At 41.5% G+C, this 16,685-nt stretch overlaps 1 protein-coding gene across 1 annotated transcript in view; it reads right to left on the reverse strand.

Annotated features, from left to right (window-relative positions):
* LOC115377426 (breast cancer type 1 susceptibility protein homolog) overlaps positions 1-16,685 on the reverse strand; it is a 33,639-nt gene that overhangs the window by 6,760 nt on the left and 10,194 nt on the right. Inside the window, exons 12-18 of the mRNA XM_030077135.1 lie at positions 15,820-15,902; positions 11,855-12,102; positions 11,551-11,638; positions 7,521-7,598; positions 7,283-7,323; positions 6,555-6,638; positions 4,240-4,297 (exon numbers count right to left, since the gene is read on the reverse strand). Coding sequence (XP_029932995.1) covers positions 4,240-4,297; positions 6,555-6,638; positions 7,283-7,323; positions 7,521-7,598; positions 11,551-11,638; positions 11,855-12,102; positions 15,820-15,902 — 680 coding nt within the window. The remainder of the gene's footprint in view (positions 1-4,239; positions 4,298-6,554; positions 6,639-7,282; positions 7,324-7,520; positions 7,599-11,550; positions 11,639-11,854; positions 12,103-15,819; positions 15,903-16,685) is intronic.

The raw sequence follows: 16,685 nt of genomic DNA on the forward strand, positions 1-16,685 counted from the left end.
ATGTTGGGAAAACTGCAAGCTTTCCAATACTGCATGTTATAGATAACCCTCATCATATAACACACACAAACTCCCAGCGATTAAATAATGGATGAAACCCTGTTAGGATGGAGAATACAGACGCCATCCTCGAGTTTGCACCGTGTAAAGGAAAGCCTCCAAACTACTCACGCTAGCTAGCAGATGTTGACCCATTAGCAAAGCTTCATCGATCCAGCAGGCAGCAGGAACAAGAGCACTTTAAGAGCCACGGGAAGAGGGAAAAAAAGAGGAGTGCAGCTTGTGGGTTTTTAAAAAATATGACCCTTGAGACCCTCATCCATGATCTACCTATCTATTCATCCATGCTGTATGCATAAAGAGAATGTGCATCAACTGAGGTATTTTCTATGGAAGGAGGCTGAACTCTTTACCTTGGAGTTGAGGGTGAAGTGCTTTAGAAGCTACTGACACTTTGCAATCATAAACTAGGCTGGTGCGGTGATGTAAAGGTCCATTTTCACTACTTTTTGAGAAAGAGGGACCTGTAACCTGTTTCCTGCAGAGGCAAGGTAGCTATGACAATAAGCCTCCACTTATTTTCTGAAATATCTCTGAGGCAGCAAAGCGCCTCCATAGCAACCAGTGTGCAATATGAAGGCACTATGCGAGAAATGACTCACATGATTCCGAAGTCTATATACTGGATCCACCCACGCTCTAGCATCGCCTGTCATTGTTCACCAGTCCCAAAATGACAGGTATTAAAAACACCGTAGGTTCCCAAGCTGTTCTTCTTGTCAGTCAAAACCCCTGTGAACTGCTCTGTCCTTTTCATTTCTCGCCTCAAAACCAGGCAGGTGTCTATCGGGGTCCTGCAGGATATGGGATAAATATCATGTCATATTTTGAAACTGGAAATAAAAAAAAAGCACTGAAGGGTTGAAACTCGGTGTTTGAAAGCTTGAAATCCAATAAAAAAGGGTTTGCAAGACTGAGACTAAGTTTTGAAGGCTTGCATAATATTTTGATAGGCTCAAGGATCAAAAATCAAATCGCTGCAAATATGAGCTGGTAGTGCAACGGCGGCACTCTCTTTACAGTGTTTCTTCAACACATTTTCAGTTTCAAGTTGCATTTGTTAAAAACAGGAAAACAAAACAACGTAAATGATGAAACCAGATAAAACAAAAATGACTAATAAATGACCAATAAAGACTAATAATCTGGGCCATTGGATTAACAGCTGCATCATTGGTGGGGCAGTTTGTCAATCCCACCTAACGCAGTAAACAGGACATGTGATTGGATTGTACTTCAGCACAGAGAGAGAACGCACCTGCCTCCAGGGTCCCAGCTTATTTTTTTTTCCCTGGACAATCTGTTTCAGAGTTTCACACCAGAGCTGCGAGGCAAACATCATGTGACTCGCGAGCTTGCAAACGTGCAGGACAGTTGTCTGAAAAATGGGTGCTGTAAACTCAACCCTGAAAGAACAGTCCGCATGACAAGTGCAAATGTACATCCTCAAGATTCAAAATGAAGATTCGCCATTTCGAAAGCCAAGTTTTAATGTTTCAAAGCTTCCCCCCCCCAAAAAAATATTTGCAGAGGTTTTCAGATCACCGTTTACAAGGTTTCAAGCCTGGAGAACAAACTAATGCACTGGGAGAACAGTGAAACTCTGAAAATGTGCCGGAGAAACACTTTAGAGAGAGTGCCGCTGTTGAGAAGAACAAAAACTCCACTACTAAATCAGGTATTCAGCGGTTTGAACTTTTCAAAACATTACGCAAGCCTTCAAACCTTAGTCTCAATCTTGCAAACCCTCTTTTATTATATTTCAAGCTTTCAGACACTGAGTTTCAACCTTTCAAAGCTTTTTTTCAATTGCAAAATATGACATGGTATTTATCTCATAGAGAGACGCTGGTGTTAAGTACAGAAAAATTATCATGAAGCAAACTAATCTGTGTCTAAGAGCATGCCTGCAGGTAAGGGGGGATTCCCATCAAATACTGCCATGTTTGAGGTTCACTCTTCAATCTTTGGAGAAATGCAAATGCAAGTCTACAATGTCTTGTTTCATTTGGCTGATGTTGATAAAGGTCATTGTCTAGGTGTTGAGGTGAGGCACAGAGCATGTTAACTAGAAAAGTTCAAGAGGTGTATCAAAAGGAAAGGAATAGGAAGGGAGAAAAAACAAAGTGAATGAGGATGGCTATAGGATGGTTGACAAATGATACATTATGGCATATCAAACAGAACCCACTGAATCACTTTAACTAGTCTCTTATACATTTTATTGTAAAAATAAATTGCAGTTCATGTTCTGTGAAAGAAGCCTCAAAATCATCTGGATTGAATCTCACAACTGAGTGACAATCATAGTTTGATGTTCACAAATTGATTCCATCACTGAGGATCTTTCAGTGAAAATAAATTTAACATACATTTTCTATTCCCAGTCATTTACCACATGGCTTGTCAAAGGTCTAGATTTCACTCAGCTCTCAAGCGCTCTGAGGGCTGCCATGCACAGATCTTAACAACATATTCAAACGCTCAGCATGTGTCCTGTACATTTACAATATAAATGCAGGCAAGAAAAAAAAAAAAAGCTTATCACCCCATCCTCTTTGGGGAGCATGCACAGCGTGCACAATGTTTATGAGAACAGCATATGCTATAAAGCATGTGCCCATCCATTATTGTGAGCATGCTGGAGCAAAACAACTGTTTTCAAATGTATTCATTTATTTCTATCCTTGTGCATATGAAATAATTATGTAATTATGCCTAAAAACGGAATACTAAAATGATACTTGCTATCAGTTTAAAAACAGAAAAAATAACACCCTGACTAATTAGTCCATTGAATGCAAATCCCATTCTGAATTACTTAAAATACCAAATGTGTGACAATGAGATGATACTATTGATTTGTTGCTTAGAATTTAGCAGCATTTTTCTGAGCTGGTATTTCGGGCGCAGCTTGACAGGTTTGACAGTCTCACAGCATATTTATAGCAATGACATAAACCTAATCAACCTAACCTAACCTTATCAAATTATCTGACAGATCCCAGCACTGTGGCTCCCTACCTCTGCAGCTGCTTTCATTTCTTCTGTGAGGAATACAGTAATGTAGGTAATTTGACTCTCTAGGTAAAGGTGATATGTACCATCAGGTCACCAATCAGTTGTGAGACATGACTATAATTAAATAATGTAGCTGCTGGATAGATGTTATATCACATAGCATGTACTTCACTGTTTTTTTTTGGAGTTGTGTGGTGCTGATGCAATCCAAAGCACCATTTAAGGTCATGTGAGGCTTTCACTTTGAGTCGAGATTAGTCAAATGTTTTGTGTACCTGTACTCTCTCATTGTGTGTGCAAGCTGTTTCACCAAAACATTTGAACTGTGCCAACTCAAAACGACAAACTGGGGCTTACGATGCCAGTTGTTCTGTGATGACTCCTCAACAGCCAGGACTGGTCTATTTTGGGGAAATTTAACTGAATCTAAGGAGCGGTTTGTGAGCATTTGGTTGTTACAAGGAATATCAACACACATACACATACATACTGTAATGACATGAAGGCAAACAAAGTGAGCCTAGTTTTTACATTACCAATTAATCTGTTTAGTTTCTGGGGATTTATCATTATATTCACTGAACCGATGCACCGGTTATAAGTTCTACCCAATTTAACTGCATCAATCAGCTAAAAATAATGCTGTAAATACAAGGCCTGACTTCAGCCTGAACTGAAGTGAAATGCTTTGCATCAATTCATTACTGATTCTCAGGGGAAAAAGAAAAAGAAAATCAAACAAAACCAAACAAACAAAAATGTTTAAGCCAAAGATTCACCCCCATCCCTTAGTTACAGTTTTTGACATTTCAGCCTGAAGACCTAATGTTGCAGTGATCATAATAAATAATGTTGAAGTAATTATGTTCTGATATTTTTGTCACATTGTAGAAGAAAAAGGATAGCGATACATGATGTTGTGTTTTCAGCGGCTACAAAACTGTCTAAAAGCACTGACTCTAATTACTGACTCGACATGTGGTGTACAAACTGAAACTGACTCCCTATGATAATACTAATAAAAAAGAAGAAAAAATTAACAACCTTCCCTGAGTTACAGTTTTTTGTACGTCTCAGCTTTTGTTCTATTATGTCAAAAACTGTGGCCACCTCTCTTCTAGCTCTCTAATTAGACGGCACGGTGTGTTGCTGCGTTACCTGTGGTCATGTCTGTGAAGGGTCCCTGGAAGCAGATCTTGTAGCCCTTCATGAGCAGCTAGAGAGAGACAGAGCACACACGGATGAAATAAAATAAAGATAAAAACATAAATGTTTGCTAAGTTGCTGGTAAAACATCTGCAGATTGTTCAGTTTCAGAAGATCAACTGTGAGAAGAGTAATGGGGTCTCAACTGTTTCATCACTACACTGAGCCTAAGCCACAATGCACAAGTTATTTCTTGTTTATTATGGGGGGGAAAAAACATCAACACCTTGTTCATTCACTGCTCACTCAGCGTAGTATTTTTAGTTCAGGGATGAGTGGGATGGAAAAGAACAAACCGCATTACCTTCCTCTGTGGTAATAACAAGCTTAGCGCATGCAAAGAAAAATGGCCCGCGCCACACTGGGGACATATTGTTTTATTGCACTCAGGGTCAATAAGCGTGCTTGAAATGGGAATGCAAAATGCCTCTTGAACCATGCCAACTATAAAAAGGGAAACGGCACCTCACATCAAAGTCTTGTGTCAGTGGCTGCATGAAACTGTTCAGAAGATAAATGTCCAGGCTACCCGAGAGAAAAATGCTAATTTCTCACACCTCCCTGTCCATCCATAATGATCATTAGCCAGAGGTGGTTGGTCTGACAAAAAAAAAAAAGCGTCCTTGTTACAGATTTTTAATTTAGACAACACCTAATGTCCCTCAGGAGGTATTAGAGCCTGTATGTGATAACATGCACGACAGCCACATGTAAGTGCAAGCTCTTTCTCTCTCTCTCTCTCTCTCTCTCTCTCTCTCTCTCGCATACACACACACACGCACATACACACACACACAACTGCAGCCACTGATTTCCTGGGCATCAACATTCTGGTGACAAACTCCCTGGCGGACCATTTCATCTGTTAGTCTGTCTGTCACGTTGGTGCAGGCGACAGAAAGTGAATATGAGCGGGACAATCTGTCTGACTCCATCAGAGTGTTGGGCCTGTGATGGAGCCCCCCCACCCAAATAAGCCTGAAATTACTTGCTAATTCAATTAGTGGGGACTCCTCAAAGGCGGCAATATGGCCAACATGACATCTAGCCATTTCTAATTTTCTCCCTCAGTGGCAAAAGAACTAGTCCCACTGGCCTCAGTCCAACATGAAAACTGCAATTTCCGTTTTACAACAGGGCGCTCGCTGAGAGAGACGATTGCATAAGAAACAGGTTCAAATTCAACACCAGCCGAGTGCACCGTTTTCAAAGTGTTTCTTTTTGTGTGTGTGTGTGCTTCTTTTATGTGAGCTTATTTTAATATGCAAGAGTAAATTTTCTGTTCATTGCTGGCGCACATTATTTGATTCTCCTCACAGAATTGCACTAGGTTTACAAAACAAAATTCTCAGATACCAGTAGAAAACATTTCATTATTATATACATCATTTTGAAGCTTTAGGCTTGGTATAACTGATATATCAATATTATGCTGATATTATATGATACTATCTGGGATTTCAGATATTGCAATATCATATGGCAAGTGTTGACTTTTCCTGGATTTACAGACTACATTACACTAAAGGGGATGCAGTTTTCTGAACTTATTAGACTGTTGGAGCTGTTCGATTTATTTGTCTCAACCTGCTTGGTCATCATATCCACATTACTAATGATTCTTTATCAAAAGTCTCTTCTGTGTATAATTATCTTATGAAAGCACTTGAACAGTCAGCCATACAGTATTGTCACAATATTGATCTTTGACCGTGTTTTGCTTCATTTTTGGTTGGCAAAGAAAAAGCGGCTGCAGTTGAGATACTCACTGGGAGCCAATCATATCCTGGCGTTGCTAATGCCCCACCTATCTCTGCAGCACTACTGACGTTACAGCTACTAATCAGCTAGTTCAAAGTAGTTATTTGGCAATAACACGGTGAGGTACATGTGAATTATTACTATGGTGATGCCGTGGCCTTGTGGGATGAGTGCTTATGAGATATAGTTAATGTGGTTCATCATATAAAATGCATTCATATCATAGTGGCAGAGACCGAGGAGGCTGTCTCAATGAGGCAAAGCAATATTGCTTTAAATCTGATACTTTTATTATTGTTGCTTCCTTTTTATTGTCTTGTTTTCTGCTACTGTACTTTTGGCACTTTTATGAGCTTGGTGTTGTGCTGAATGCCGCACTGTTTCCATGTTGGAGAAAATTCCTACCAGCTCCTGTTGTAAAGGCAGTAAACTGAATCTGAATGTGAATAATAGAAGATAAATAGTGCGTATAATGTACAGTGCGGTGTTCTGTATGTGAGACTCACACTGTCGGCCCCAGTGGTGCGAGCTCTCATGGGGCCCTGGTGACTGGGCCCGTTCACCACATCACCTCGCACTTCAAAGGGACTCTGTTGGAAGACACCGCAAACTGACTTCATTAGTATGTTATACATTTAACGCCTCTGTTCACAACGGTGGTTTGACACCCCTGTCGAAACAGTCACGCCACCGCTGACATTTTAGTTTTGATCACTGCAGTCACTTTTCACCATCAAATTCCCTGACTAAGCATTTGATAAAAGGACTGATGACAGCTGACAACTTAACATGAATTTTACATGTACAGTATCTCGGTTCTCTGAAATCATTGTTTGCATGGTGGCCAGCAAACAGCTGAGAACTCGTGTGAGAGTGTTTGTGTGAAACACACTGAAAATCAAGAGGGTTAAATAAATTCCAGATTGTGCAGTTAGAACATTTTTCAATTTAACAATATCTGTCTTTTGGTTTTGCGGGGTCGATTTACTTTTATATGATGCACGAATATTGTTTATGGACTAGCTGGCAAAGAATTTCACAAATACTGCAAAGAACCAGATGCAAAGTTTGGTAAAGCAATTGGAATGCCAAATAATTTATGGAGGCGTCTCAGCAAAACACATGGAGGGATTCATCATGCAGCCTTAATCCAACATCGAGACGCACAGAAATCGCAAAACAGAAGCAGGAAATCACTGCGCTTTCAATTCAAGGACAACAGAATCAAACCTACCTCATCTAAGAGTCTGCCTTGTTTGAAGCATTCGGAAATCCCTGCGGGGAAGAAATGAGAACAAAAACAGAGTTTACTGTCAGCAGCACAAACACCACTCTGGTGTTTATTGTATTATATAAGAAATGCTCCCCCTCTTCACTCATGCCTATGTGCTGCCTCCCCCACCATCCTGTTTGGAAGAAGTAATCCCAATCCAACAGTGATAAGGCTCGACTATGAAGTGAGCTGAACTCACATTGGAAACTCATCACCCACTTCCTGCCTGCAATGCCAAGGAAGTACTTTAGTGTGCGCTCGCATACCAGTTGCTCATCTGGCAGAGGGAAGAGGAGAAACACAAATGTGAGAACACACACAACGTCCACAGATACACACATGTATACATGCCTGTCGCACACACACACACATTTTGGAATCTTTAAAGTGAGAACTTTTAGCCTCAACTGAGCATGTAATGTATCACTAACTGCATTTATATCAACCCTTTTTAAATGTATATTTTGGCACATTAAATAATAATAAAAAAAAAATCTGATCCATCATTTACATAAATGTGATATTTTGTGATGGAAATACTTTTGCCAAATGAAAACAGGACGAGTGCATGGGATTAAATCACATGACCGGCTGCTCTTTGACCTCAGACAGACAAAGCTGGCTGTCATGGCGGATGGCGGTAACACCAACAAGTGGAAAAATCACTCCTTGTTCACTTGTCCTGCAGCATAATAAGCAGTCGCTGATAATTCTGACCATTTTGGAAACACTTGGCACTGCCATGTAGCTATCAAGATGACGTAGGAGAATAGGTCATCATTTGGCACCTGCGAGAGGCTGTTTCATTTGCTTAAACAGTTGCTATGGAAAGATAATACTTAATTTTGTTTGATTTGTTTGCAGCATTTAATAATTTCCTTGCAATTAATTCGAATGTTTTATGGAAACACAGTTACTCAGTTGTTCTGACAATAACAACAATCAAATAACATTTTTATTCCACATTTTTTGTCAGATACATCTTAAGGGTCGACCCTCTGCAATTCGGCAAACTGCACCTTTAAAACTTAGCCGCTATGAATCTATTATTTTCTTCTTGATGATCCCATCATGGATTGTTTCAGTGATTCGGTTTATTAAGCCAACAGAGCTGACACCTTGAGACAAATTACCTCACAACTTAAATTATACTACCTCTGGCTATATTACACACAAAGAGGTGATTCTGCAGCCTTTGTTCAGCTTGCATCCTTTAGCAAAGAGAAATCCTCTGCTTATTAAATAATTGATGATATATTTCATGAAGATATGCTATGATTACATTATCCTCAAGGTCCCATAAGGGATTTATTAAGTGGTGATTCAGAGCAGACGGCTCACCTTGGCGATACCAGTCTAGACAGAGTAATGACACAGACAGCAGACACAATGGTAGTACACAGACACAAACAAGCAATATGTGTCCACAAGATCTCCTCTGTGATCTTCAGGACACTGCTGGGAGCGTTCTCTCTCTGGTGTAAAATGAAACACCAACCACCTGCTGCTGTACTAGTTCAAACCACTGCCTCCCCCTTCCAGACATTACTCTGCTTTATTCTGTTATCGTCTGTGCTTCTTTTTGTTTTTTGTTTTTTCGTTTCCTTGACTTGCATGTTAATGTAGGACTACCTCAGCGGGAGGCCATTATACAGCACCAAATCAAAAGTTAATAGCTGATGCTCTAATCCTCAGTGTGGCGGCCAATGCCCAGCACTGCCACTGAACTACCGACATGAACTTCAGTGAACACTGCCTTACATCATTAATATGGCAGGCATGAGTCAAGACAACTTGCTCAAGAAAACTTGAGCAAAATGGGCTGGGTCGTGTCCTGATCTCCTTCACTGACAGCGGATGAGTTCCCGTTCTTCTAACACTCCGCAGTCAGATGCACCTTGTGGCAAGCATTGGATGGAAACAGTGCTCTGATTGCTTTTTTGTAATAAGTAGTATAACGAACTGCAATTTCAAATTCTGTAATTACATTAGAGTTTCTATTCAAAGTAGCGCATCCGTCACTATACCCCTTGACCTTTTTTTCTCTCTCCTTTGGCATTTTTTCCTCTAATCCCTTTTTCCTTTCTAAAATTCACTTCTAAACTGACAGATATTAGACCTGCACTCTGGAAGACGTGACAACCCGAGGGTCACACAAGATGCCTGCCTGCTGCTCAAAATAAGTTTCTAACACAGTGCAGAGCCCGACCTTGTCAAACCTGTTGGAATAATTAAATAATCTGAGCTGGAACGGGTTTGGTTTGAGACTTGCAAACTCTGGTGTTAGTTGTAATGTACTTAGGTGATCTCCTTTGTTCTCCTCATTCAATAAAGGGAATTAAATACTTCTGCCAACAGAGTTGGGCAGGGGTTTTGTTTTCACCTCATTCCATTTATCTGTTAGTTTGTTGGCAAGGTATCTCCACAAGTTATTAATGGATTTCCATGAAACTTGGTGGAAAGGTTAGTCATGGTGCGAGGAACAACAGACTCACAAGGCACTTAACTTTCAAATGGATTTTCAAAACACAAAGAATAACTAATTAACTTTTCACACCAAGCAGCCAGAGGAGGATGTGGCACTGAGCAGGAATTATCTTTGGTGAATATTCAACATGAGGGACTGATGTATCTTGACAAGCCTAATGTTGTCAGAGGTGCTCTATTAAGTGCTTTCTATTTCAACATCTGTCCATCATTTCACATGAATGAATTGTAGATATTTGAAATAACAGCTAATACTATTGTTTAGATTATGTCAATGTTTTTTGTCGTGTCAAGTAATGCCACTAGTGTGGAAACTAATTACTTTTCCTGATGAGTCATTAGCAAAGTGATGTAATTACTTTTTTTTTAAATGAATAATAAGTAGAAAGTAATATATTAACTTTGAACATTACTTGTGGCCTTTCAGCAGGGTCACTGGTTGTTTTACTTCTCAGGGACTAAGCAATTACATTTCACTTCAATTCTAGATAAAAGTCGAGAGCACTTTACTGTTGCTCTTTAAGTATTGTTCCATTACTAATGATCTAAAATGATTTTCCGCTAATGGTCAAAGAGAGATTTCCAACGTTAAGCCACAAACCAACAACATCCTCAAACTTTCCCATTTTCCTGCTGCCCCGAAAAAAGTTGCCATCAAAGAGGCCTCTATAACAGAGACGGTTAATATGGTGCTTTGGAGACAGCAAGCTTCGAAATTACAAATTATCTATTGGAGGGTAATTAGCAACAAGTGAATTAAAGGAGGAGTGAGCCTGTATGTAGCTGGAAGAGTGAAACACAGAGAATATCTCTAAGGAGCAGCTTAAAATGGGCTCAAAACACATCCATAACTAAAAAGGCAACCCAGGCCTACAACGGCTCCACACATCCTTCCAGATGATGTCATCAGGCTGGAGACTCAAGGTCCCACTCGCAACGTACAATACATACAAAAGATCATTTGTGCCCTCTGCTGTGGCCATTCTCAACAGAAACATTATAAAATAGACCGCCCTCCCCAACTGTGTTTTTAAACCATCTGTTTTGACTGTTGCCAGAATGTTAAGGATACATTTCTTTTCCAGTAAATGTAATGGAAAATAAAGTATTCTTATCTTATCTTAACCACATGTAAAGAGAAACAAATAACTGCTTTTCCAAAGGTAAATGTGCCAGCAGGGACTTAAAGTGAAACATAAAGCGCCAGTTTCATAGCTCTGTATGAGATGCATTGTGAACTGTTAATGAAAGCTCAATGGATCAGTTCACCGAGGCACATTAACTGAAGAGACTGTGTTTCCATATAGTAATCATTATTACAATTCTATCAAAATTATGTGGACACTGATATATGTACTACATATATCAGTGTGCAAATGCAAATGCACACGAAGCATGCATGTGTGCACACTTACTGGGGCTGAACGATATAATATTGCACTTATTTTGACAGATAGTAGAGGGTGCTAAGTTAATTTAAGTGGGAATAAACCTAATTTTATTTTTTACTGGGAAAAAACAACAACAAACTGTTGTTTTGTTATTTTTTTCTGGGGTCTGTACCAAACAAACATGTTTTCTCTTGTCTGGACAATATGATTTCACTGCAGCACCACAAAGCTTACACAATGCACACATTACACATTTAACAAAAAATTACAGCTCTTGTGATTACAATGTTGCATTTGGACACATTGTGATTTTTATTATATTTTTATCATTTGCTCAGCCCAAACTCTTACCTGTGTGCATTATGACATGGGTCACCTCTGTTGTCACCTGGGAAACAACATGACCACCAACTCTCTTGGCAAACTTTTTTACCATTACCTACAGGAAGCAAGGCGGGGCTGGTTAATGTATCTCATAATATGATGCAAAGATGATTTTGAACATTTTCTCAGAGCAACAAGAAGGTAAGTAGGAGTCTCACCTCACTGGTATCTACTCTGCTAACAAACAGTGTGCTGAGGCAACATATCAAACAAAACACATAACAGATCAGAGCATATTTGCCAAAACTCAGCTGTTGCTTGTGCCTCATACCTGTTCACTGGAAGCTAATCCTGATGACACCAGCACCAGCTTAGCTCCACTCTTCCCTCTTTGAGCAGCTTGTGCTAAGGATGTGCTTGTGGCTTTGACATTAGTCTCTTTGTCTTCTTGTGCCGCTGATTCTGGACCGCTGTTCTTTAGCACTTTGTTGGCTGGGGTGACTCCTGAATCTGAACTCGAAATCTTCGTAACTCTGCTGCCTCTTATGCGAGGCTCTGTGTGTACCAAATGCTGTACCGCTGGGGAAAAAAAAAACACAATATAAAAAGAATTAACAGCTAGACAGGACATGACCTGACCAGACCTACACTATATTACCAAAAGTATTCGCTCACCCATTCAAATGATCAGAATCAAGTGTCCTAATCACTTGGCCTGGCCACAGGTGTATAAAATCAAGCACTCAGGCATGCAGACTGTGAAACAAGACATTTGTGAAAGAATGGGCCGCTCTCAGGAGCTCAGTGAATTCCAGCGTGGAACTGTCATAGGATGCCACCTGTGCAACAAATCCAGTCGTGAAATTTCCTCGCTCCTTAATATTCCACAGTCAACTGTCAGCTCTATTATAACAAAATGGAAGCGTTTGGGAACAACAGCAACTCAGCCACGAAGTGGTAGGCCACGTAAAGTGACGGAGAGGGGTCAGCGGATGCTGAAGCGCCTAGTGCAAAGAGGTCGCCGACTTTCTGCACAGTCAATTGCTACAGAGCTACAAACTTCATGTGACCTTCAGATTAGCCCAAGTACAGTACGCAGAGAGCTTCATGGAATGGGTTTCCATGGCCGAGCAGCTGCAGCCAAGCCACACATCACCAAGTGCAATGCAAAGCGTCGGATGCAATGGTGTAAAGCACGCCGCCACTGGCCTCTAGAGCAGTGGAGACGCGTTCTCTGGAGTGATGAATCACGCTTTTCCATCTGGCAATCTGATGGACGAGTCTGGGTTTGGAGGTTGCCAGGAGAACGGTACATTTCAGACTGCATTGTGCCGACTGTGAAATTTGGTGGAGGAGGAATTATGGTGTGGGGTTGTTTTTCAGGAGCTGGGCTTGGCCCCTTAGTTCCAGTGAAAGGAACTTTGAAAGCTTCAGGATACCAAAACATTTTGGACAATTCCATGCTCCCAACCTTGTGGGAACAGTTTGGAGCGGGCCCCTTCCTCTTCCAACATGACTGTGCACCAGTGCACAAAGCAAGGTCCATAAAGACATGGATGACAGAGTCTGGTGTGGATGAACTTGACTGGCCTGCACAGAGTCCTGACCTGAACCCGATAGAACACCTTTGGGATGAATTAGAGCGGAGACTGAGAGCCAGGCCTTCTCGACCAACATCAGTGTGTGACCTCACCAATGCGCTTTTGGAAGAATGGTCAAAAATTCCTATAAACACTCTCCTCAACCTTGTGGACAGTCTTCCCAGAAGAGTTGAAGCTGTAATAGCTGCAAAAGGTGGACCGACATCATATTGAACTCTATGGGTTAGGAATGGGATGGCACTTCAGTTCATAGTATGAGTAAAGGCAGGTGAGCGAATACTTTTGGTAATATAGTGTATCTCTTACACACACATACACTCACATACACACACACACTCACACACACAACTCCCTGGTATCTGTCATTAAGGGCTCTATCTTGTGCCACCCGCTATCCGCTGCCACAACCCGCTACCCGCAAATTGCGGATTTAGGAGCTTCCGCTATCCCTAAACGGTATCTTGCGCCACCCGCTACCCGCTATCCTTATGCCGACTCCGTCATTTGCGCCTGGAGGTGTGTCTGTGGGCGTGTTTCATGCGCTATCCCTAAAGTTGCTATCTTGCGCACACACTTTAGGGATAGCGGGTAGCGGGTGGTCCTGACCACCCGCTATCCGCTATCCCTGGGCTGTTACGAGAGCGCGCCCAGGCGGCTTCAATGCGCGCCCCGACGGAGCCTCGCCACGCACACGGTCGGACTGATACCGGGACGCCGCCGGAATGGACTGAGTATATTACTCATATAGACTGTTTAGAGGAAAGACTGTTTTAATTGGACACTTACCCCAGCACGTTTTATTGTTTTATCATAAGCCAGCAGCTGTGCTATATTTTTATTATTATTTTAATATTTTATTTGCCCAATCTACCTTGCAAATAAATTAGTTTACACATAGTTCCACCTCTGCCTCTTGTGTGTGGTGTGTGACCCGGGGATTTTACTCAATCAGTACAACCTTGTGACACGTCCACTTGGACACATGTGGCTCCACCTCCCGAATTAACTCGCCTATAATATAATATATAATATGTATATAAAGCCAACTTGCTTTAGCCTCAGTAGAAGCCTTGAGGAAATCTACCTCCCTCTCTCCATCGCGGGTTTAGGATTTAGGATTTAGGATAGCACAGCCTGCCCTTAAAGGCAATGGCACCTGGCACACTGATTGGTTTAACTGGCGTAACGCCCAAAACACGCCTATACATAATATAGCGGGTAGCGCAGGTGTTTTGCGGATAGCGGGAGGTGCACAAGATAGCAACTTTTACGGGGGAACGCCTCTTCCTAAATCCTAAATCCGCAAATAGCGGGTTTAGGGAGTCTGGCGCAAGATAGGGCCCTAAGTCTCTGAGGAGGAGCTAAGCCCATACAGTCAAACCCTCATGTACTATACGAATCATTTAAAATACTAAACTGGGTCAAACAGACTTGGCTCACGTGCTAAAAAAGTTCTCAGAGGCAATAAAGAATGGCTGTCCCCAAGTGGTAGACCACCTTATGTGTAGTTGGAGAACCCTATCTCGAAAAACATAAAATGAAGAAGCATTAAATTATCCAAAAAAAAAAAAAAAACAAGACTACGATTGCAATTCCCAGTGTATAACCTCACCATATGTTTCTATGCCTTCACTATTGGCTCTTTTTAAAAAATGGAGAAGACTTTTACACAGCAACTTTTCCCATCTTATCACAGCAGCGTGCATTAAATCACAGGTCTGAGCGCAGACATGTCCTGATTTTCTTACATTTCAAAAGGATTTTCAAAACAGGAAGTGGAAGTGCTCAGGTTCACATTGTAATTAGTTGTCTGTCTAGTCTGCATGTTGTAACAGTAATGCAAGAGCAAAGTTCCTGATTTAATTCTGACCCTTGTCTATTGTCTCAAGCTCTGAGTAGTGACGTAAAAAAATAGCATCGCAGATACAACAGAAATGAGCTTGTTCTATGCCGTGTGGCAGGGCTCACGATTTGATAAACAGGATGAGGAATACAGTGATTCAAGAGGACATTAGAGTTCTTTTGCAAAATCCGATATATCCAATTGTATTTATTTCTATAAAACATGTTTTTCCCCTGCCTTGTGATGGACTGGCAATCTGTCCAGGGTATTTCTCCCGCCTTCCGCACAATGAGCGCTGGGATAGGCTCCAGCACCCCCCATGACCCTTACGGGGATAAGCAGTTTGGAAATGAATGAATGAATAAATGTTTTTCCCCATTAAATATCAATCAGCAAATCATACTAGTAGGCTAATGCGCAGGCAATTTTGGCTTTCACGACAATTTTGGGATTTTGGATGTTTCAGAAACGGCATATAGCTGTTTTAACAAATGAACTCTTTGACTGATCCTCTACACAGAAAGAGGCCAGTTGGGGTAATCTGTGCACTTGATGAGGATGCCACTCATGGGTGGCTCCCTTTGGGGAAAGTGAAACGTGGGCTGCTCTGCCTGCCCTGCTGCCACAGCAACCCTGAGCTGCATATCTAACAAGAAAATGGATGGATGGGCGTATGGATGGATGGACCGACCATAATCACGTATTGTTTATAACGAATTCAGGAATGTAATCTTATAAAGTTCCGGGACGTGACCTCAGAGACCGTCAGGCCAGGACCCAGACTGCAGTTCTGGCTATTAGCATTATCTATCGCTGCAAAAGTAATGTTCCCCACAACACCAGTGGCCTTACCCGTCCCTGCGGTGCTGCCATCAGCTGCTCCTGGACCAGGGGTCACTGTGGAGGGCTCTCTTCCTGTGCCTGGGGGAGCTTCCCTACAGGAGGGGAGAGCATCAATGTTTGTAGAAGAAAAACATACAGCATGCGAAAAACAAGAGCTTCATTTGATGATGTTGTTGTTAGTGGATAACGAGTTATTTTACATATCATGAGTAAAGTATTGGCAGCTCTCCTCCTTACTTTTCTTGTGCGCATCACTTTGCATAAAACTCTCAAGAGCGTAAAGACTCCAGCAATACAGACAATTGGCAGTGTGCCTACAGTCAAAATACCTGTGCCCAAGTGATAACGGCTGGGTGAAAACTTGTCAAAAACTCCAGCGCAACCCATTCTTTACAATTTCACCAATGTGCTCAGAGGATATATGCTTTTTAATTTAGAGAGCAAACTCATGCCTCATATAAATCCAAGCCCCTCTGTATTTTCATCTTCCCTCTCCTTTACATTTCCTTGCCCGCCTCCCCCCTCACCCCGAGGAGAGCACTTAGAACCCTGCAAGGCGAGAGGTTGGAGGGGGGGTGCAGTCAAGCGGGAGAGATAAATTACCGTGGCAACACAAGTTTCCCTCTAAGTGCTCTAAATGACAGATAAGATGCAGTCACTAATGACTTTTTTATTCTCCATAGCATAAGCAGATTCTGGGTTCATTAGCGAGATTATCTGCCTGTCCTCTCGAGATACATCACCCTGTGAGAATAAGACTAGCAGCACACAGGCACTAGCTAACTTTCTCCTTCAGTTACAGTCTGAAAGAGAGCAATTACATGCCACTTGCTCGAGTTATTGTTCTGCGTAATATATGGCTGTACAGCTGAAGT

Source organism: Myripristis murdjan, chromosome 19 (assembly GCF_902150065.1).
Source record: "Myripristis murdjan chromosome 19, fMyrMur1.1, whole genome shotgun sequence".
NCBI classification, from domain to species: domain Eukaryota; kingdom Metazoa; phylum Chordata; class Actinopteri; order Holocentriformes; family Holocentridae; genus Myripristis; species Myripristis murdjan.